Source organism: Glossina fuscipes, unplaced genomic scaffold (assembly GCF_014805625.2).
Source record: "Glossina fuscipes isolate IAEA_lab_2018 unplaced genomic scaffold, Yale_Gfus_2 1, whole genome shotgun sequence".
In the NCBI taxonomy this organism is placed as follows: domain Eukaryota; kingdom Metazoa; phylum Arthropoda; class Insecta; order Diptera; family Glossinidae; genus Glossina; species Glossina fuscipes.
The window spans coordinates 5,952,956-5,977,666 of record NW_023998415.1 but is presented as its reverse complement, the minus strand read 5'-3'; the positions used below and the strand labels follow the sequence as shown (position 1 = coordinate 5,977,666).

Here is a 24,711-nt window from a genome sequence, read left to right as displayed (position 1 = left end):
CAAGTCTAGACGCTGATGATGAAAACGTTATTTTTTTAATAATTATGCAGAGTAATATTAGATGCCTTTTTGTCATTATTGTTCTTGCCGTTGTTGTTGTTATTGCCATTTTATATGCTTGATTGCATTAGCAACTACAACATCACTAAGTAAATACTTAGTAACTCATTTACAAGTTTATTTTGTTTCTTGAATGTAATCTGAAAATCTTAAAATGAACTCAGCTTTTGGAGAAGAAACGCTAACCCAAAAAAAAAAAAAAAAAAAAAAAAAAACAAAACTCGAATCAAAGGTAACAATATCTATCTAGCTATTTGTCCGTTATTCGCACTATAACAAATCGTAGGACTGAATCTCTGATTACATTGCCACACATTATCGAGACGTTAACCATATCATACATAAGAGAAGCAAAGTTATTCCTGCATACTGTACTCCTCTTACCTTATATGTAACTTTTTTATCCCTCTTTGGTCTTGAAAAAAAAACTAAATTACAAATCGAAGCGACAGATATGTATATACGAATATGTACATATTTTCGTGGTACCGGCTAATCTGAAAAGCAGGCTTCTAATTAAAGAATAAAAGAAAAGAGAAACATTCTCCTACGGACTCTCCTTTCACGTACACATTTATTTTCCCTTTAATTGAAACGGTTTAATATTTACATACATATGCAATATTCATCCCAAGGCGAGCATGGCTCTCTTGCTTGTTTACTGTGATATTTTAATATCCTGTCCGTATGGTTCGGTAGCTTAACTGTTAATTTTTCGAACAATTAAAACTCAATTTAAAACTGCCACAGTCAACTTACAATACCACAAAATTTCTGCGACAAAGTAAACTTTTGTCATTAGACGACAATTGTATTAACGGTGCTAACACAGACACACACAGCCACACACACACACACTCACCATTCCATTACCCCGTCATCATCATCATTATCAAAAGCCGAGTGTCGAATACTTTTCAAACAATTCCCGCTGGTGGAATTAAATTGAAATAAAATGTTGAAAAATGTAAAAGTCTACGTCAACTATTGCATATAAACGCAACTACCAACCTACACATTCACCCATCATCCATTCGCCTACGTATATAAAACATTAAAAGCCAAAAGTTTTTCCTCTTGATATTTCACTCAATAAATGCTATATACGTATGTCTGGTTAGATATTTGTTTTACTCTTTCTTACCTTCTTATCAAACAAACAAATTCGTCCTACTATTTAAATTCTTCTACTTACTGCAATTTAAATTTTGCACAAGTTTTTATCTGTGATAGTTCTGCTTCTTTTTTTTTTTTTTGTTTTTCTTGTCGGGAGATTCAGAGATCTATCTTGAGATTCCGTATCGATTTATTTACTTCTATTGAGAAAATGTCCCAAAAAGTTTAAACAATCGTGTAAGAAATTTAAACCTGTCTCTATGGCCTATAAATGTACAGAATCTTATGTATATAGGTAATCGTAGATAACGCAGAAATAAGATTGCGAATGTTCGGCGTTTACTTGAATACCTTGAATACGGGTAAAGAAAAATGTGGACGCATAGATGTTTCATGCATTGAAGCACAATAACAAATTATTTCATATCTCGTTTTGCGTGTAAGTTTACATTATATAATATATTATATATTACATATTACATATTTTGTATTTTGTATTTTTATTTATATTTTTACATCAAGTTATCATACAAAAAAAAAAAAAAACCAAAAAAAAGTACAAGAACTAAATTTCCATAGCCTGTAATATGGAGTGGACGCGGCTGATTTAATCTATTTTCAAAATAAAAGTTTACATCACATTGGCATGTGGTAGGTGTGGCTTTGGAAAAGTCTAAGTCACTTCCAAATTCTTTTGCAAATTTGCCGGCGATATGTTCATTTTTGCTAGCGATAGAATGTTTATCACAAATACTACACAGCAGCGCAGACAGACGGACATATTTAGGTGGATTGCAAATTTAAGACTGGCTAAGAATTTACATGCTTTATGGGGCTAGTTTTAAAGCTTGTTTTTGCCCCTTATAAAGATTTTGAAATAAATATTAATTTTCGATACACTATAATATTGGGAATGCGCCGTCAATTTTTTTCATTTTTATACTGGTTTTACATCCTCGTCCATACAATATGTGCTCAAATTTTTGTACATTTATTTGCTATTTATTTATAGAGTAATGAGCAAAAAATCAACTTTGCATTCCCTTTGAAAATCAGAAGTGTTCTCAGTTTACGTGACACTGTAGGCGTGTCCTTGGAGCGATTTGTCTCATTTTGAATGCCAACCTGCAGACAAGAACTTCCAATATTTTTGCCAAATTTGAAGTCAATAGCGTCATTTTAGCGGCCAAAAATATGTTTACACCAGATATTACATAGACGGACAGATGGACATGCTTAGGTCAATTTAGGCTAGATGCTAATCAAGAATATATGCACTTTGTGGGGATCTCTGATGCTTCCTTCTGGACGTTGCACATGTTTTGACAAAATGAATATATCCCCGATCTTTCGGTAATGGGTATAAAAATAGATTTTTTTGTCCGTGTTGCTCTTACTAACAAGCTACAGCATGAAAGGATAAAAGCGTCCACGGATATTGTATGGGAAATTTTGTAATATCTACACAAAAATTGCCCCGCCCAATATTGTAATGCCTTAAAATTTAATATTTCTATGAAAATCGTTGTAACGCTCACGAGGAGGCTTCCAAGAGTCCATAAAGTATATGTATGTTGAACCAGCGTCAATTTAGGAATCCACATAATTTCCATCTGTCAATGTGTGTAGTATCTGCGGTAAGCCCACAAGAGTGAAGATGTTGCATTAACATTTTGCCGAAACCTTTCAAGTTCTTTTACGCAGGCTGCTATTGAAAAGTGGCCTAATCGGTCATAGGACATGTCATTATTGCAACGTGAACTAACAACATCTTCGCTTTTGGAGGTTTCTGCTCACTACTCACACGATAAGAATTTCCACAAATATCATATAAAAATGGAAAACAATCAGCCATTGGCATCTAACATTACTGCACGTGGAGGTTTAATTATTTTCATTTTTTTTAGGGTAAACATGGTGGCCATAAAAATTCGGCAAAGCCGAACATAAATTTCACATTTTTTTTCCATGTTATAATATGCTATTTAGAAAAGAGAATACAAAAAGATTCTCTTCAAATCGCACAGTTCGAATGATATCTTTGTCTCTGTAGGGGTCTCTCAAGGCAGCCATCTGCCTTTGATTGTTCTGTACGTCAAAATTCTTATACATGCAGATGATGTTACGTCGTGTTTACTTTTTAATTCCCTAGAAGACCTATAGCTACTGCAGGCTGATATAAATCGTAATAGTCTTAGTCTGGCGCAGAGTAGTTTTCATGTACTTGAACTGGAGTAAATGCAAAACAATTGACTCTCTCCAGAAAGCCGCCATCTTCACACTTCATCATATCAGTGATGTTAAATTGGAAGAGGTCTCTTCATTCCAAGACATTTGTGTCTCCTTTAACCGCAAATATCTGACCTCAATCTACATAGAGAAATTAAATATAATAAGTTAATAAAGCGAAAAGCCTTTTAGGCGTCATTCAGCAATGATCGAAGGAATTCAACATTTTTTATGTAACGAAAAGATTATTAATAAGTCTGGTCAAGCTTGCCCTTGAATATGCTTCAAATCTTTGCTTCTCTAGTTTTTTAAATGCCGCATTGACCCACTTGAGCATGTTCAAAACCATTTCTTATTATTTTCGTTGGGATCGTATGCGTACCTCACTCAAATTGCATAACTTTAGACTGATTGCTTTATCTTCCTTAGAAGAAGTTTGGGTCGTTTTCGATATTATCTATATGTGCGATCTGTGGTCTGGTTAAACAATTTATATAATATATTATATATTATAGATTATATACTGTATAGTATATATTATGCAGTCAATTACATATATTGTACTGTCAACTGTCAATTGCAGTGAGTGATGGAATTTTAATCATCATTTCTTTCATAAAATTCTGTCATGTCATAATATCATTCATTATCTATCGTTTCATATATAATATATATGACACATATATATATATATATATGTAGATATGACACATTTAATGAACATGCTCAGCTTTTCTAACGATACATTGTCAAAAAGTATAGAGCCGTGTAATGTACTTAATCAGTTTTTCCAATCAATCGACGATATTATGTTATTATTATATTATTACATATATTACGCGTTATACATTATGCTAAATACATTTGTATCTCCATTCGATTTAAAAAGTCTGGCTTAATAACAATATTTTATTTCAATAAATTTTGTGCTCCTCTTACTTTGACAAACTGCTCTGGAACGCAACAAATATTATTCACTTGATGAACGTTTCCTATCCAAGTAAAAAAAGCATGCTTGAGTGATATGTTCTTTAATTTATTAATTGATTTCATTTATCGTCATGCTCTCAGTTTTTTAATCGCCTACACTGCATAATTCCACAATAACATGTCAAAATTCCTTTTGCCAAGATGCACATCAAATTGTAAGCATCCTTGTAGAACAGGAAGAAAGCAAACAAATTTATTTGTAAAATTTATATCATTCATTATATAGCCCCTATGTATCGTTGTCTTGTTGAATCTTTCGAGAACTTCCAGAAGGCTATTGGAAGTTGGTTTAAAAAGCTTTTTTCACAGTTTTATATACTGTACCACTTGCGGTACTTGCGCTATATTAAACTAGTGCGGTCGTATGTAACACGAACAGAAGTGCTTAGGATAGAGCCATCTTTTATTATACCGATCAATTCGGAATCATAATCTGAATTAGCCTAAGCCTGTCTGTGTTCAGGAGATATTCTGATGAAAATTGGTACAATGAGGTGTTTTAACCCAAGGGCAAACGCTATTGAAAATGGTTCGGCTCGATCCACTAATTTTCAAAGTTTCTCGGGAAAAGTGACTAAGTAATAGTATTTCGGCATTCTAAATTGCTATGAAAACTTTGCAACAGCTAGAGCAACTTTTGAACCCCCTCTCATATAACGAAAACAGTAAAATTTTCAATGCTTCATGATGAAAATTATATCATAATAGCAATTTAATATAAAAAAATTAACTGTACCAAATTTTGACCATCTCGCCCTAGTTTTTGGATCCTATCTTAATAATGATTTTCACGAAAATTTGATGCTTTATAGAGCAGAAAAATCTAAATTTTATATGTGGTGATGAAAATCTACCCATAATATTCTAGGAATTTCCTACAATAATGAACTCTACAAAATAAATTTTGTCTAAAGAGCACGTACGCCTATTTTTGAATCCTGCCCGTGGTAAGGCTTAAACTTGTACTACATTAGTTTCCGTTGTAGACCCGCTTCCCCATAGATATGCATATCGAAAATACGCAAGAACACAATATAATTTTCGTGTTCCATAATAAAAATAAGAATTGTGTTAGAAAATGTGATGTAGGGTATTTAAAGGTCGGCCTTACAATGTTCTTGATTGGTTTTTTTTTTTGTTCTTTTTGTTGAGCAAAAAAGAAGTCGTATTATAATATGTTCGACAAATTGCCGAATGTTATCAAACAAAATGACGTATACGTAATTTTATAATTTGTAATAACAATGTCTGCTTACTCTACATAGCGAATTGCAAAAGGAGAAGCAGAATAATATCTACTTTCAATATCGATTTCGAAATACGTCAAACAACTTTTTACATTTGGAAGGTAAGGAAAATATATTGATATTAACAATTTTTCACGACAGCAACAGTGATGTAAGCAGCATTCCTGGATATTACAAGCGAAAGGGTTAAGTTAGCGTGTTCTCATCTTTCGATGGCTGATTTAAAAACTTGGCAATCTATGAACATAATCATTTTAAAAGACCCCATTGAAATATGATACTTAAATTCTACTCTTCCACAAAATCTACTTCTCTTTCAGCCTCACTTACAGATATAAGTGTATATGTGTACATGTACATAATACATGTATTTCTTCATTGAACTTCATCAGAAACATAATGACATGAGCTAGGACATAATGCAATTTATTGCATTCTTCCCTTCGTTTTCAATTTGGATGCAAACATTTTATTACATGTTTGTCCTTTTCAGACAATCTGAAGGACGAGATGCATTACAAAGTTAAATCTTATTTTAATGAAACTCTATAACGTTCAGTCAAACAAAGAAAATTTTCTGTAAATAATAGAAGCTAAGGCAAGCCAAGTAAGCGACCAATCAACCAATCAACCAACCAACCAACCAACCAACCAACCAACCAACCGACCTGTTGATAAAGCAATCACTCGGGTTAATCTAGATAAAGCAAGAGCCACGTTTCAGGGAAATAAAGCTTTATTAGCTCCATTTTCGCAAAAAATTTTGTTATTATTTTTAAATAAAATGTGTATCAAATTTCTTTCGTAAATTGTTGAAAGAATTTAAAATGAAAAGAAGAAAATAAAAAAAAATATGCATCTCACAGCTGTGTATTTGGGAATGACGTTGCCGTTGAGTATTGAAATGTCTTACAAAAGTCCTTGAAGCCGAGAATCAAAGTTCAATAGACTTCACTGCATGCTCACATACACATACACACACACACACACACACACACACACACCCAAGATGTTAAATTTTAAATGAAACGCAAGAAACACATTCAAATGCACTTTACTGCATTGTGTATGCATTTCAGCAATAGGTTTGCGATGCGTATCGAGTTATTTTTCTCAAGGATAAAACAATGTGAAATTGTAATAAAGAGCAATGAAGTACACTTAAAGATAAGGAAAAGAATATGGAATGAACTCTTTACAATAAGTTCATAAAACTTATATACATATATATATATATATATATATATATATCAACATATATGCAAGTTTTTTTTTTACTTAATATGCTTGGTTCTGTGTGCGCATCATTAAATCTGCAAAATCTTCAAAGAACTTTTGGTTTAATCTGTACCATATCATCGAAGTCTACTCCAAAGAGCTAGACTAGATTGTCAGTGATTAACTTTCCAGGGTTCAGTTGGATTTTTTGCCAGCCAGGAAAATGATAGCTTTCTCAATGATTGGAGTGGAATTAAGAATGGATTCGATATTAATTCGATTTAAATATCACTGTACACTATTAACTGCTCTGCAATAAACGGCCTGCACTTTATACCAAACCTATTTTTACAAATTTTGAATGTTATGAATGATTTTCATTTACCGCTTTCTTGACTTATACCCTAATGTGACTCGATATCCAACAATTATGCGAGTATACGTGCGCGCTAGTGAGTATAGTAAACATACTTTTCTTTTTCGTTCTTCTTCTCTGAATACAACGAACACTGCATTGTGTTGATAATTAGTCTATGTAAGCATACTATTAGATAATTTATTAATATGTCCCCTTTGATCAGCAGATACGATCCGAGTCAGTAAAATCTTTGCCATTCGATAACTTACGGCTTAAAGTCAAACAATGTGTTTTTTGTGTTTTTTTTTTTTTTCGTTTTTTTTGTGTCTTCTTTAACTCTTTTTCAAGTAAAGTTTCTTCAGTGAACTTGTGTACATACGTCTGGGTATCGATTGCCGCTGCCATCAATACAACACACGTTCGGCCATATAATGATTCCTGTTAGGTAACGTTTTTCTTTCATCTCCTTTTTTGTTTGCTACTTTTTTGTTGTGATGTTACCGACTGGGCCATACGGCTGCCATTGTACTGATGTCTGGATATATTGTCTGAGCGCTGCGTTTGAGTGACTGAACTGAACTAAACTGAGAGATTTTATATACGTGTGTGTGTGTGTATGTATGTATGTATGTATGTATGTATGTATGTATGTATGTATGTGTGCGTGTTAAGCATACTCGTCGAAAAGTACTGATATTTGGTTTAACACTGTCTAGCCAGAGTCTAGACAAGTGCATACCACGAAAAATACAACACGAAAGCAACAACAAATAATGTCGAGAGCTTACAAGTGTGTACATATATATATATACATATATATACATAAGTCAACCCACACGTAAATTTTTATGGAGTATTTTTCGGTTATATTTCTGTTGTTTCTGTTTTTATCCGTGCGTGCTTGTATGTATGCTTGTGATTTCTTTGTTTTGTGTGCAGCAATAGCATAAATTTTTGCAGCATAAAATCCTTGCAGGCGTTATACGTATATACATAATATGTTCAGTTCAGAAAGTTCTATTTAGTTCTTGCTCTGTCCAACATTATTGGGCTGTCAAGTTGTATATCGAAAGAATAACTAGAGGGTGGCATAAATAGGAAACACGGTTGCTTTATGTATATTATAAGGTGTGTAAGAGTCAAAAGTTATAATAAATTCGCAGATGGTTTACCCGAATTCGTAAATAAAATTTTCTCTAAAGGCTCTGTTTGTGCTCCCTGTGCTTTCCACATTATTATTATCCTTTTGCTCTAAGCACCAAAGGCAAATAAAGTTTTCTTCATTACTATGCAATATCATTAAAATAAATTTGAAACAATTTTAAATTCCATAAGCAATGATTCGATTTTTGAAGATAACTATGTAATAATATATTAATTTATTTAATAAACGAGTGAAAAATTGACTAAAAACCCTAAATTAATTACACGTGAACTTTTCGATTTCCGACTCATCTAAATAAATCCTTATTTTTATTTTTTTTTTTTTGCTTTAATACAAGTTCCAGTTAAGCTTAAATTCATCATAAACCATCAAAAAAGATTCAAATGATGAGCTCCTTCCCTCCTTCCGGCTCTTGTCTCACACTCTATAGATACCATCGCTGATCGAGTCTCAGTCGAACATGCTCTCTCCTAGTCTCGTCATTACAAGCTCACCATATTAGTAAATTCAATTGATTTTTAAGTTTTGCAACTAAGCCTGCGCCCAAATAACTTAAATTTTACGACAAACAAATCCAACGAAATGCTGACAATGTCATCTTTCTTACAACTATTATAGTAATGTTGATGATTCCTCTTAATAAATTGTATCAAATCGAGTTGACTTAAAGCAATATTTAATGACTGAACTTGTACTGCCTTTAGTTGTGTTTATTTTCATATCCATCTCCGAAGGTGGTCATTTTACCAAAACGTTTGCAACGCCCAAAAGGAAGCATCACACACCCAACATAGTATATAACTTCTTGATCAGCATCAAATCCTAAATCGATCTAAACATGTCCGCATATCCGTCTATGTAATGTCTGTTAAAAAACATATTTTTGGCCGCTAAAATAAAGCTATTGACTTGAAATTTAGCAAAAAAAAAGATAAGTCCTTGTAGCCAGATTGGTATTGAGAATGGGCCAAATCGGTCGATGGATACGCCTACCGCACCACGTGAACTGCAAACACCCCCTATTTTTCAAAGGGAATGAAAAATTTATTTTTTTGCTCATTACTCATAAACAAATAGCAAATATTCTATGGACGATGATGTAAAACCAGTATAAAAATGGAAAAAGTTGACGGCGCCTTCCCAGTATTATAGAAGGCGCAAAAACAAGCTTTAAAGCTAGCCCCATAATGCATGTAAATTCTTAGCCATTTTCAAATTTGTAAGTGACCTAAACTTTTCAAAGGACACGCCTAAAACGCCCACATGCCTCTATGACAAAAACATTTATTTTGAGAATAAAAAAAATCAACTGCACTGACTCCTTATTACAAAACATGAGAATTTTGTTTCTTTTACTTCTTTTGTCTTTTTTTGGCGTAAACGGTGATCGACATAAAAGATTGGGTCCACACCGAATTTAATTTTCTTACTTGTTAATGTACGAAACGATCGAAAGGAACGTTGAGAATTAATGTTTCTCACTGAACTTGATCAAAATTTATTTCCCTCATTACAATTATCCCTGCGTTATATCGTGGTTTAGTTTGCATGTACAACCGGATTGATTGTGAGATTGATAACGCGATTTTATTGAATGAATCGCAATAATTTACCGAAAACGTTAACAAATTATTCTTAGTCTTAAACTTATCAAAACGTTAAAGTAAATTTTGAATACTAAACATTTTTTGCTGAATTTGAAAAATTTTAATAGACCGACTAGGGTTACTTTCAAAACGTAGTCCGGTAGTACGGAAATTTCTGGCAACTTTTCACTGTGAAAGAAAATAAATTTGTTTTGTTACTTAAGGAATAAACTTGGCTCACGAATCGTTGTGCGTCGATCAGTATCAGTCATAAGTTCGCATTTGGCCTTTCACAAATTTTGGAAATTTCACAAACCATACAAGTTTGTGCAAGTGCGTTCTGCTACAGCGTCAATTCCGTACACATTCCATATTTCTCTATGTGCTTCGGTAATTGTTTTACCTTCTTTAAAATAAAAAAGTAAAATAAGTCTTATACGCCCGCTCTCATCACTACAGCGCAACCGATCATACATAAGATTGCTCTACATAATCGCATATCTATATCTTTAATCCTAATTATCTGCCTAGTTACCTAAAAATAGCTTTATGTTAATCAACCGGTAATATCCTTAGGTATTTTCGTCCACTTACGTTATAGTAATAACTGCCTAACACGTGGTTAAGCTCGCAACCTCTGTAACAACTATCAACTGAAAATATGTTTATTTATTTATTCATTTAATTAATTTATTGTATTGTTAAAATGTGTTATAGAAAATGATGGAAAATATTTTGATATATATTATATATTATATAAATTTTTGTCAGTAAATACCTTCGTTTATTCATTGTCTATATATTTTGTAAATAAATATACATAGTATAGATTTTAAAGCCTGCCGGATAACTTAGATCAGATGCTCGCCTGTATTGAAAACTTTAGCGCACTTAACGTTTGAACACGGCGATCGTTTGCCAGCTCGTCTATTTACGCGGGGATGAAAGCAGATATATATATATATATAGATTTTCATTGCTTATATATCACGTTTTCTATTTCGAGTCCTATCCGTTGTACCTATGGCACGTTAAAACGGATAGACAGATCGATATAGGTAAACAAATTGACAATTTTATAGTGATCGAAAAGTTATTCTATTTATTTCTATTATCTCTGATCCGTACTTTTGTGTCAAGTCTAGTGCATTAGCTACTAGTGGCAGCTAGGTAGGTCAACATTTTTTGAAATATCTCAATCTTCTCGTGCGCAATTATAGCTAACGAAAGATGCATTTTATACCTTATAAGGCACAAAACGATTCTTTACTTGTACAATTGTCAAATCGACACCCACTGAATTGATATTTTCTCACTAAATTACCTAAACGCGTTCTTCTCGATACTAATTATGACATTAACGATTTATTTAAGAATGTTCGGCTAAATCTACACATATGTTCGTTTCTCTTCTTTCTTGTCTTTACTTTCATCTTTTTTTATTTATTTATTTATTTTTATTTCTATTCTTGAGAGATTTTATAATTTTTGCCAAAATTCATTTTTATTCTATTTATTTTCTAATTCTACTATATATTCACCGTTAAGGAATAGGTTCATATCAATTTCATCATTTCGTTCGATTTTACGAAATGGAAAAGTGAATACGATTGAAATAGAAACGACTTATTTCATTGGCTTGTTCAAAAATTCGAGTCTTTTCAACATTTCAAAACGAGTGCAAACTTTAACAATTTGTCAGTCAGTACAAATTCCAAAAAAAAATAAAATTCAAATTAATGGAAATAGAGTTTTGCTCCGAAAAACGCAAAATTTGGATTTCGAATTTATGAATGATGAAATTAACAAAAGTCCAAATCGAAAATGTTTACCTAACTGTGATGGTAAACACTTGTTCACAAATTAGCACTGTTTGTGCACGCAGTGATTTAAAGTGAACGGCATTTTAGAAACAAAAAACAAAAAAATCACACACACACACACACACATATATATAAAACGGGACGCTAATCACGTAACTGAAAGTTGGCTTTCGTTGAGTTTGTTCAATTTTTGATATGTGATTACCCCCCCCCAGATTTGGATGATGGGTGTCCAAGAATCACCTAAAAGGGCGTATAACCTTCTTTCTTACTTGGTTTCCTTTTTTATTTTTTTTGCACTCAACACAGTAGCAATGGATATACTGATGAATGTTAGTGGCGGTTTTATTAATGTATATATATGTTTATGCATAAATGTTTGTATGTATGTATATATGTATTTTATGCCTATCTGTGTGTGAATGCAAAACGGAAACAGACAATTGCAAGCTTAAGCAGCTAACAACAGACAGCATATTTTTCAATGTCCCCGTCCAGACAGACCGGGTGATTTGTTATGTTATGCTAAAAATTTTCATATTGTTTTGTACTTACTTTTTAGTTTCGCTGCTTATTTAAATGTCTAGCATATTAATAACAATTTTTTTCAAATACTGTTTAGTGTAAAAATTGAGAAAAAAAAAAACAAAAACAAAAGCAAAAGCAAAAGAAAAATGCAAATTTTAACTGAAATACTTTTTCATTTATTCGCAAATATTTAAATTCACATGCAATTCTTTATTATTACTGTTCTTATTTTTGTTATTGTTGTTATTGGTGTCGGCATTCAATTAAAAAACGAAAACAACAACAATAAATGAATTCTATATTTAACACGTTCAGAAAAATACATTAATTGTCGGCAAACATTTTCAAATTGAATTTAGCTTTCATTTCATACGTAGTTGTAACTATATACGAAAGCGTGCATGTGCATGTAAGGTCGAAAATACTAAACGTTTAAAAAGTTTGTTGCTATTTTTCTCTTTTTTTTTTTTTTTTTTGTTTTTTTCTGTCTTTTTTTTTTTGTTTTTGTTTTTTTGGTATTTTTAGCTGTTGCTCACTGTAGACAGCTTGACGCTTCTATAGGTTGCAACAGAGTATTTTTGTATACCTACAGAAACACACTCACGCAATCTGTTTATATTCACATTGGTTTTATTATATGGATTGACATTCCGCCTGCAGTCTTTTTTCATTTTTTTTTTTTTTTTGTTTTGTTTTGGTTTTTCATGCTTTGGCCTAAAAACTATCTTGACGAATGTTCTGCTGCTGTCAGTCACTTTTTATTTATCGATAGTACACCACATATGGATGTATGTATTTAAAAGCATATATATATATATATATATATATAATTTATAAATATATGTTATATATATATTTCAATTTTTAATATATGAGATGAGAGAAATAAAAATGTAGAAAGAGTCACTCTAATATAGGCATCAGAGGTAGGCACTTTGGTCTACTTTTTTCCTCTTAGCCAACATTGAACGTATAATCGGCCTTCCATTATTATAACAGCCGATGCCTCCGGCATTAATTCACGCTCTGCATACACGCGCTGATAACAAGAGGCGAACAAACCGTTTTTATCCATTCAGTCCGAATAAAATAGTTTCCTCGCTCACACACAGCTCAGTTGCTTGGTATTTTCCATGCCCCTATGCCTTTAAACTAAAAGTTATTTACACGGACCTCTCCGCTCTTTAAACTATCTCTTATCAGAAATGCATAAATATACTAATAAATTCTTTTGAGTCCAAGAAAGTGTGACATAAAAATCAATGAATGCGTTAACAATTTGGCAAACTTAGCTGCTGCCAATCCAGATCCAGTGGATCCTAAATTTACTTTTAACGATGCATTCGACATTATCAGCAGCTGACGATGTCAAAACGAGTTTTCTAATTAACCATGGTATCATCTGATTAATTTTCGCCCCATTAAGGATCTCGAACGTCTGATTAATGGTTGTATTCCATACTTATTGTTCGATCGACGCTACAAGCCGTTTAGAAAATTCGTATTTCGAGAGAAACACATTCACAGTTCGGAAATGTAGTAAAGATATACTTCGGTCTCAATCAAACATCTTTCCGTATCTTGGCAACGATAAGGTTTCAATGAAACCGCACTAACGTATTTTTTTTTTTTGTTTTTTTGGAAATGCTGTTAAACGAACATAGACACCTACTAAAGAAGTCTGTTAGTGTATTAGAGAAGGAAGACATCAAGAAGTAAGAAATTAAACTGTTTAGTTCCAATCAACGATTGGTTTAACACGACTGATTTGTAGGGGAGAAATTTCTACGAGTATGTGGCACGTTCTCCTACGACCTGAAAGTTCCCCCAAACTCATTGATTTCTTTTGGGCCTCCTGACTTAGTTAAGATCTATCGTTGCTTTTTCTTACGGATCTGTTTCGTATCATAATTTCAACATCTCGAACCCCGTCTCCTTAATACTCCATATTTTAATCACAGCAGTTATTTATTGTTATTTTTACTTAACAAATATAACTTTAATTTATTACATTGAATATCATCATACAATGCCTCTCTATTTCTTATAATCATACGGTCCCTTTTCAACTTTCCAGTTACTCTAGACCATTTGAATATGTGACATCATTTAATTACTTTTCATACTATTTTATGTTTAACATATCACCCTTCTAATAATAAATTCACATCAAACTCTTTTAAGTTGTTATATGTTTATAACTCATCCGATATGTTATGTTTTTCCGGACTTGACTTTCGAGCACATGCTTCTATTAAGCTTGAAATTCAGAAAACATAGCACGTTCTTTCTTTCGGTCCCCGCTTCGGTAGATTCTTATTCACAGTTCGCCCCTCCGTCAGCTAAGGCTCACGCTCATATGTATGTAATAATTCTTTCTAAATTCAGCCTACGTGTGCAATTGAAATTAAGGATAGTTCTGGTTCTCCTAAGTCTTTTTGTAGCGCATCTAGAAAACATTTTTTCAATTAGTGAACTCTCTTCCCGATATTCTGGAACGTTCAAAGCGTTTATTAAGCCAATGAATATTAAAAAAAAACACTGAAAAATTTTCCGAAATGTTACGATTAAAACTGATTGCATTGTTTATTTTAAGGAATTAGTTAGGCAAGGTAGTTCAAAGACTAACAATCATGAGCAAAACACGACACGGTGGGGTATCCTAGCAATAGAACTACATTACCCGTTAAATTATTTTAGGATAGAAAAACACAAAAAAAAAAAATTTTCGAAACACCATTCACTTGGTGCCCCCTTGTAAGATTCTTGCGATCGCCATAGTGATGGAGCTCTCTTGCAATTTTCTAAAAGCACTCTAGTCGAACGCAATTGATTTTCAAACGATTCTAAATCCAACGAATAATAAACGAGTAAAAAAGTTATAATCGGCGGGGTCCGAATCCCGCATACTCACCACTATGCTTTTCGCATTCTACTCTCCGAGTTCTTTTATTTGATACCCATATCGCTGGCATTATTAAGAAAAAATTTATCGCGTTGTCTACCATATTTTTTTTAAAATAAACCCATTTTTAGGCAGATAATATATCTTCATTTGAGATGTGCACAAAATAATTTTAAACATTCGGTTTTGTTTGCTTTATGAAAAATTTAATTATTTGTAAACCTAAAGAGTAGAGTATTCCGTAAAGTAAATTTGGAAAATTTCAACCATATAACTTTAATAATTTCCGAATAATGGGCAAAAATAAAAATAATTTTGTTAAAAAAACCGTCCCCATCTGATGCCACTCGCACAACCTCCGACGATAAGTCGACCTCACAGCTGTTCTTATTATTCGATATACAGCATTTGAGGAAACCTTGTTTAGTAATAGACGCATCTAATTCATTCCATGTCGAAAGCAGCCATTCTGCAAAATCTAAGAGAATCGGTTGACGTATACGACCACGTGCAATATATATATATATACATGATTAGCAACGCTTAACCATGCATTCCATTTACGACCAATAACTTCCTTCGTGGGCTTATTGAGAGAAACGTCTAAATTTGAAGTGGACGGTAATGCCACCTGGAATAATATCCAAATCCGACTTTATTTGTCGCATTTCTGAATGTAAGGGAAATATGAAAAGCGGTTTTTGTGCCCCACCTGGGCAATGCCCGCAAGCACATTTCAACCAATCATTTCGTTGTTCGATGTTTATAAAAATCTTTTGTTTTTGAATTTTTGACCGAGTATAATATGCACCCCCATTTTTTTGGACCAAATTGTGGAAAAAAGCATTTATGATATATTATAAGGTGATTTCCGATGAGTTGAAGATCGATCCCCTTAAGACAATTGCGATATTACTAGCGATGTTATCAAAATGTATCTTCGTGAACTTCACTATTGTGCGACCATTTATAACGACAAGCGTTTCTTTAACCCTAAGCTTACAGGGCCCAAGAAAGTGCTCACTTCCGTCGTGATAGTTGCATTCGTGATCCCTTTAACAGTAAGACTAGTTTTTTTATCTCTGACATCGTTATATCGTCGTTAAAAGTCCGACCGATAATCGTTCAACATAGAGGGTATTGAATACTATTTCCCCTGGAATACCAGCCGTTACATCGCAGAATCCCAGACTTTTGGCCAATTCCGCACACGGAAAACTAGTTAACAATTAAATCTATAATTCCTATTAATATCTTTTAGCTATATTCACAATCTGTCGAATCAAAGAAGTATCTCAAATGTTTTTACGTATACATATGGGTATGGGTTTCGTGTATGCTAAACGCATACGTATACTAAAATTTACTGAAAAGATGTCCTAATTTTTACATCATATTTAAGCATGACGCCAGAATTCCTGCACAGGTAACTTTGGCAAGAATAGTTCGTTCTCCGAATTTATTTATATAATTTATTGGTTTTGGGTATTAAAAGCCTTCCGAGCCACAGTACAACGTATCCACACACTGCTTATAAGCTAAAATGTTCTGTTTACTTACTTAGTTTGAATTTATGCCGGCACTTGCTATAATGCCAATATTAACAATCATATATTTTAGATTATTAACTGAGGTAACGCTTATCTGAGGTAAAAAAGGAAATAAATAGCATGTACATTGCTATTGAAACTACCAGGAGAACGTAATTATAATTTCAATAGACAGACAAGCGACTGAGCTCAAATCCATCTTTCTGAACACGCTAAGCAATAATATGTACTGTTTATATGAACGAACAAGGTTCGCAAAATGTTATCAACTCCTTGAAATAAGGTTTAGCCCATCTCACGCTGACAGCAATACATCTAAAGCAATGTCTGCTTCCTCAGCACTGGCTGGATTTCCTCAACTTTGTACAGATTATTCTGGTGCTTGACATTAATTGAAATATGCTATCAATTATTGTGTGGATCAACAATTTTTTTGGGAGATAGAATAAAAAAAAATTTATAATTCCGAATGTCTTGGAGGCACTGTATCAATTATGTAGTTCTGATAGCGGCGAAGCTTTGGGTTGTTTCAATTAATATTTATTCGCAAATTAAAATTAACCTTAGCCTAGGCAAGCTTTCCGGGAAAAATTGATGTTCAAAAAGCTGAAGAGTGACTCGTACATATAACACCGAAATTTAACCTATCTCCAACATAAGAAGATGTAAATAGGCATAGTGCACACATCCCATCCCTATTACACAAGGACATAATACAAATTTCTTGGGCAGTTGAAGCTCCTCTCATAAATATGCAATCTAGTAAATAAAATTAAATCAGAACAGAATCCCAAGTCAATAATTTCCCAAAACTCACAATATTGATACCGTGTATTAAAATGTTTATATTAAATAAAACTTTTGCTTAGTTTATTTGCGTAAAAATATAATTAATTAAATGTCAATATAAAATGAAGACGTTAAGCGGAACTACATGATTCCGAAAAGTTTCTCTCTAAATACGTTCGGTAACTGCTCCAATAGAGTAATTGGATCAACAATCACCGCCACCAATTCATCAGAGCTTAACCAACACAAATGTACAAGATGCTACGACGAAAAAAAAGAAACAAAGAAAACATGTATGAAAATTACGTTACGTTACGGCCAAATCTTTTATACCCACCGTCTTTATGCTTTAAAAAACAATTAATAATAATAAAAATAATTACGATATTTTGTTCCGAAATATACTAGAGCTTGCTTCTGGGTGCTTTTATCGTTGTATCTCTTACAAGTATGGGTAAGGACCAAAACGCCTAATTTGTTTTGGTTTTAAAAAAAGAAATTTTCCCAGTTTATTTTGTATTACAATACCAATATGCCTGCAGTAACTTCCAAATTTTTACCTAACCTGAAGTCGTTCGTTTTTGCGATTTTGGGATCGAAAGAATGTTTACCACAGACATACAAAGCGGTGGACGGATAGACATTTTTAAATCGATGTGAAATTTTATACTCTTTTAAGAATATATATATATATAAGAATATAAATATAAGAATATATATATAAGAATATATATAAGAATATATATATTACAATACATATTAGTTTGGGGAAAAAGAAATCCATTATTTTTATATGAACTTCAGCACTCTATTTAACATGCTTCAGATTGTCCGATTTGGGTCAAATATGCACCGTTTTGTTGTATGATTTGTTGCCATTTTAAAGGTAACTTCAAAATGCCTCTCTCATAGAAGTCCTGGTCTCTATTTGCAAAAAACTCTAGTAGTCGATTTTCACAATCCTCCCTAGACTCCAATTTTTTATCATTAAAGAAATTTTGCAATGCAAGAAAAAGATGATAATCGCTTGGTGCCAAGTCCGGACTGTATGGCGGATGCATTAAAACTTCCCAACCAAGCTACCGAAGTTTCTGGCGATTCACTGTAGATGTGTGTGGCCTAGCGTTGTCCTGGTGGAACACGACACCTCTCCTGTTGGCCAATTCTGGCCGTTTCTGGTCAATCGCTATCTTCAAACGGTCCAGTTGTTGACAGTAGAGATCAGAATTTAGTGTTTGGCCATATGGAAGCAACTCATAATAAATAATCCCCTTCCAGTCCCACCAAATGCATAGCAAAACCTTCCTGGCCGTTTGAGATGCTTCACCGCTCTTTGACCACGATCGTTTTCGCACAGGGTTATCATATGTGATCCATTTCTCATCTCCAGTCACCATCCGTTTAAGAAATGGGTCTATCTCATTCCGTTTGGCCAAGGCTTCGCAGATGGAAATTCGGTCCATCATGTTTTTTTCTGTTAATTGGTGTGGCACCCAAACATCGAGCTTCTTTTTGAATCCAATTTTGTGTAAATGGTTTAAAACTGTTTTATGGTCGATTTTTAGCTCCTGCGCGATGTTACGACTGCTAACATGCCGGTTAACTTCGATCATTTCTCCGATTTTATCGACATTTTCGACGACCGGCCTACCTGTGCGAGGTGCATCTCTAACATCAAAAATTGCTGAACGGAATCTACGAAACCAAAATTGCACATAATTGGCTGTTACAGTATCGGAACCATAAACACCATTCACAATTTAAGCCGCCTGGATTGCATTTTCGCCTTTGTCACAGAAAAACTGTAAAATGTACCGAATTTTCTCTTTGTTCACTTCCATTTTTACCACTCTATAACTCACAACTGAATGCACCAAACAAAAAACAGCAAAAGAATTTTTTTTACTGCGAAATGTCACCTTTCCAACGAGCAAAAATCTGAAATTGTTTGATCGATACTTTACGAGAAATCTATCAGTGCAGCCATCTACCCAAAAAAATAATGGGTTTCTTTTTCCTCAAACTAATACATATATATATAGGGTTTTCAAAACTTCTTTCAGGGTATTCCGAATGTTTTGCGGCAAATGAATATAACATTAACCGTCGGCGGTGAGTATAAAAAAACTTTTTCAACATGATATCGATGAACAAAACAATCCAGCTTAAAAGTACCTGGAACGCCTTGTGTTGTTTCAAACGTAAGGACAAAACTTTTGATTCCTCGTTTGATGATGTCCGGCACTTCTTAAATTTTTCCGCTTTTGAGGAGTTATCAAGATGTGCATCTTCGGTTTCTTGCTGAATTGAGTACTTTTCCAGCACAAACATTACGGCCTCGGTTTGCATAATCATTATTTCGGGATTTCTCGAATCCAAGCAAATATTGGTAATGCAAGCATGTTCACTTTGCTTCACAAATTGATTTATAGCTGAGCAAGTGAAACACATTTCCTCGAGATCGTATTCAAAAATTTTACCATCAGCAAAGGCGGCTACTAAGCGTGGCAGTTCAGCATGTAATGCCAAAGCTGTAGTAGCTGCCGCATAACGAGGCAAATTAAGTAGGTGTTTAAAATGTTTACCTTTATATACAAACCACACGGCTATAGAGCGATCGTTTCCGGCTATCGCTACATAAGTACCACACACTGATACTGTAAACAATTTAATACCATCTTTAACATGTTTGGTGGTGTCTACAAGCTCTACGAAATCGAGGGGAGGGAGCGAGCTAATCAAATCATCGTCTGCACTAAGTACAGCGAAAATCATTATCTCGCTTGTAGTACGATTAACCAAAAATAGACGCTTTGAATCGCTTGTAAAGCAAATATGTGTTGAGGGAACGAATTGTTGTGGTAAATCTTTAACTCTTCTCAGTTGGCAGGGAGTTTTGCCTTTGCTTATTGTGAAACGAAACAATCTGATATATTCTGGTGTTGAATAGCATAACCAATTGCCATTTGGGGAGAGAGCTGCCGAAACAATAGGATCTTCGTTTTTACTTTTTAATTCCAATAACTTTTCTGGATTTTTAGCTAATGCTAACAGTTGACATTGCTGACTCGGCTCTTGAAATTCTGAATCAGAGTTCTCCTTGGGAGAACCTAAACGCCATATTTCCAAATAGTTAGGGTAGCGTAATAAAAGCAAACGTTGGCTGCTGGCAACTGAAACACACGGTGGCTAAGATGAAAGAGTAAAACGTTTTTTTAAATTTGCTTTTATTTTTATTATTTTTAAACCAACCTTCAGGAACGGACCGTATTTCACATTCATTATTTTGTTTTTGGCCACTGACGACAAACCCAGACACCCATCTACACCACCTGAGTATATGAAATTCTTAGCGCAAACTAAAGCCTTAACATCATGGTCGTGTACGCGCCGTTGCAAAAACTTCACCCAGCGATTACAAGTTGCATCATTACGTTTAATCAAGGCTTTTGCATATATGCGAATGTTGGGTTCTACACCACCACAAATCAGTTTATCTTCCTCCTCGTTCACAGCCAATGCCAAAACATCAGCTTTTAAAACCTGATGAGTTTCCGTCTGTGATGCCATACGGCCATCCCACATGGTTACATTACCCAAGGAATCACCCGTAATTATGGTAAAATCGCTAAGCACTTTTACAGACCACACTATAGCTTCAGCTTTATTATATTTGTTGGCACTTATGTTAATCTTGTTGACAGCATGACCTGTACGACAATTCCAAATGCGTATAGCGCCTACAGACCCTGTGACCAGAAATTCACTGGTAGCATCATATGCACAACATAACACACGACCCTCCTGTTTGTCAAATAGTTTTTTATATAATAACTGATTATCGGTTACATCGAAAAGGTTAATATAGCCTTCATCTGTACCGATAGCTAATTCAGTACCTTCCCGATTGATGTCCAAACACCATACAGTATTGCCGGTAACATGTTGTTTAACACGTGGCTGTAGAGATTGTAAATTCCACTCGACTATTTCTCCATTTAAACCGGCACTAAACAAACGTTTACCGCACCAACCCATACATTCCACTGAATTGCCTGGGGTTTTAGGTATGACTCGCTCTAAGCAGGGAGCATGACTCACATCCCAGATCTCGATAGATCCATCACACCTGATAGGTAATTGAAAATAAATATATATAAATTATATATGAAACCTACGCCGACTCACCTTGCTAAAGCTAATTTTCCCCAAATAAAATTGTATGCCATTGTTTGAATGGAACGTGGTGTTATATTGTAGAAACGAACATTATGTATTTTCGCACAACGCTTCCGTAGATCACACACTGAATTTTCCATTTTCATTTTAGGTAAATATTTTTTTTTTTGGTATGTTGATTGAAGATGGACTAAGCCAGAATTTTAAGTAAATAAACTCAAAAATATATATTGTAAATAAATTATATTCCAAGGCACATGTTTGTTATATGAAGAGTTGCCATAATCCTGTACTTTTTTTTATAAATAATAGGACATTTCTATTACTGAAAATAAAAAGCTGTAGATAATAGGAGTTTATTTTTAAAGAGCAAAGAACAATTCACAAGTGCTGAACACAAGCATGAACTCACAAAATACAATTAATGCCATGTGGTTACCATATTTATTGTATAGAAGCAAAATTTTAGCAAACTTTTAAAATTGCTGCTTGGTTTGTCTCTGACCAGCAAAACCATGATGCATTTATGAGGGACTAAAGAAAGTCATATGATAAATATATCACGATTTGAAAGGGCTATTTGCGCATTTAAAAAAAAAAAACAACAAATATAAACAAACGCCAAATCTTGCTTCAGTAAAGCACGTAAGTTGTGATTCTGTGTTGTGTTATTGTCTCGTGGATGAGAGAAATATAAACTGCATGTCTTATGTATTAGTTGCAGTAATACTTCTGCTTCAGGAACGTTTTCGAATTTTTTTTTTTTTTTAAATGTATTCATAAAAGTCGCTCGCGAAATTATTTTATGATTTTTTTTAAAGAGTTGCTTATGTAACTAGTATGCATACAATATTATACGGTCTAGCCGTGAGTCTATCTACGCGCTTCTTTTTGTCTTTATTATTTCTTTATTAAGTACCGAAACTCTCGTATAATTTTAGTTTTTAAAAGTTTTCATATTTTAAACTTCGAACATTCAATTTCTTTAAAAATTGAGTTCCGCTTATACTGTATTTGATTAATTATATGCAATTATTCCTTAATATCTGACTACTAAATAGATCTTTATAGTGAGTTAATATAACAAAGTATTGGTAATCCTGGCCAATCTTATCCATTTATCTTTTTTTCCCCTTCTATTGTATTTGACAATTTGTTGATGGGGTTGATTTTACAAAAATTTTTCAATGTATTTGTAATTTTTATTAATTTAATTTAAAAAAGTTGTATAAAATAATAAACAAAAGGCATACGAAGTACCATCAATTATTGTCCAAAGGGATATAGAAATGTTGAATTAAGATTTGATTTGCATTATAAAAATGACACCGAAAATGTTGTGGCATTGCAGCCAGTTGAGAGCTTTTCTAACAGGTAAAATCAAATATTAAAATAAAAGGTTGCTTCATTATATACCTCGCCGAAACATATTTTTTATAGTTTTCATCGTGCTAGTTAGCGCCTCAACATTATTCGCCTGGCGCAGAGCGGATTCTTCCCGTGTTCTAGAGTTGACAGATCGTTTTATTGACGTACGACATGAAGGTCAATGGCTGGTTATGTTTTATGCACCATGGTGTGGTTATTGTAAACGAACTGAACCAATTTTTGGATTGGTGGCCCAAGCACTGCATGCCACAAATGTCAGAGTAGGTCGGTTGGATTGCACCAAATATCCAGCCGCAGCTAGGGAGTTTAAAATACGTTCTTATCCCACTATTATGTTCATAAAAGGTAATATGGAGTTTACTTACCACGGCGATCGAAGCCGCGATGAGCTTGTAGATTATGCTTTAAGAATGAGCGGACCTCCCGTACAATTAGTTACACGCACCGAAAGTGTAGACATGCTCAAGGGCTCCCATACCATATTCTTTATGTTTGTGGGCTTGCAAGAGGGTATCGTTTGGGAGACTTATTACGCAGCAGCTGAAAATTATCAGGAACATGGTTTCTTTTATGCCACTACTGAAGATATAGCTGCTCATCATTTCGATTTTGAACATCCACCGGCGGTCATCGTTTATAAAGAGGAGCAGCATCACTTTTATCCATGTGCCCATCGAGCTCATGAGATGGATCCCTTCGAGGTTAACGAAACTATACACCACTGGGTTAATGTAGAACGTTTTGTAAGCTTCCCTAAAATCACACGTTTCAATATACACCAATTATTGAAAACTAAAAAGAATTTAGTTGTTGCGGTGGTAGAAGAGGACAAACTGAATCAAGTGGCCACACACGAATTGGAGTTTAGAGACATGGTAGAAGGCGTAATACGTAAACATAGAGAACGTTATCACGAAAAATTTCAATTCGGTTGGGTGAGTTTTATTAAAATTGCATCATTTTCTTTCTCTTTTGCTAATATATGTTATTTCCGTAGATTGGAGATCCCAGTATAGCCCATTCCATCATTATGGATCAACTGCCTACGCCGCATCTAATTGTAATTAATTCTACTACGCAACATCATTATTTACCTGACGATGATCCCTTACAAATGACACCACAGGCTTTACATATGTTTCTGGAAGCAATTCATAATGAAAGTGCTATCGCTTTGGGTGGTGACACCTATCTAGTACGAGTTAATAGAGCTTTATTCGAATTGAAAAAGTCTCTCATTGAAATGTGGCGCGGTAATCCGGTCCTTACCACAGTTATTTTTGGTTTACCTTTAGGGTTTCTTTCTTTAATTTTATACTCGATTTTCTGTGGGGATTGTATGGTGATCGAAGACGAAGACGAAGATGACCATGAAAAGAAGGAATAAATCGTAAAATTTAGTATAACAGTAGGTGCAGTTTGCCTAGATATTCATTTCAAAGATGATGATACATTCTATGCCAAAAATAGCTTAGTCCAAATTTACAGACTTTTGTAAGCTTACGAATTAAGTTCATTGTAATAATCTTGTATTTTCTATTTGTTCTCGTTTTTTTTTTTCTTTTTTTTTGTTCAAATT

General features: G+C 33.8%; 2 protein-coding genes across 2 annotated transcripts; one reads left to right on the top strand and one right to left on the bottom strand.

The window, feature by feature from the left end:
* Nucleotides 1-17,639: 17,639 nt before the first annotated feature.
* Nucleotides 17,640-21,972, bottom strand: LOC119631243 (U3 small nucleolar RNA-associated protein 4 homolog). Its single transcript, XM_038023285.1, has 4 exons — nucleotides 21,753-21,972; nucleotides 20,817-21,693; nucleotides 19,740-20,753; nucleotides 17,640-17,825 (listed from the first exon to the last, which is right to left on the bottom strand). The coding sequence occupies exons 1-4, from the start codon at nucleotides 21,887-21,889 to the stop codon at nucleotides 17,706-17,708; spliced, it is 2,148 nt and encodes a 715-aa protein (XP_037879213.1). The 5' UTR covers nucleotides 21,890-21,972; the 3' UTR covers nucleotides 17,640-17,705.
* Nucleotides 21,973-22,849: 877 nt separating this feature from the next.
* On the top strand, nucleotides 22,850-24,709 carry LOC119631468 (protein disulfide-isomerase TMX3). Its single transcript, XM_038023693.1, has 3 exons — nucleotides 22,850-23,117; nucleotides 23,184-24,067; nucleotides 24,130-24,709. Exons 1-3 carry the CDS (start codon nucleotides 23,066-23,068, stop codon nucleotides 24,517-24,519), a joined length of 1,326 nt encoding a protein of 441 aa, XP_037879621.1. The 5' UTR covers nucleotides 22,850-23,065; the 3' UTR covers nucleotides 24,520-24,709.
* The last annotated feature ends 2 nt before the right edge of the window (nucleotides 24,710-24,711 follow it).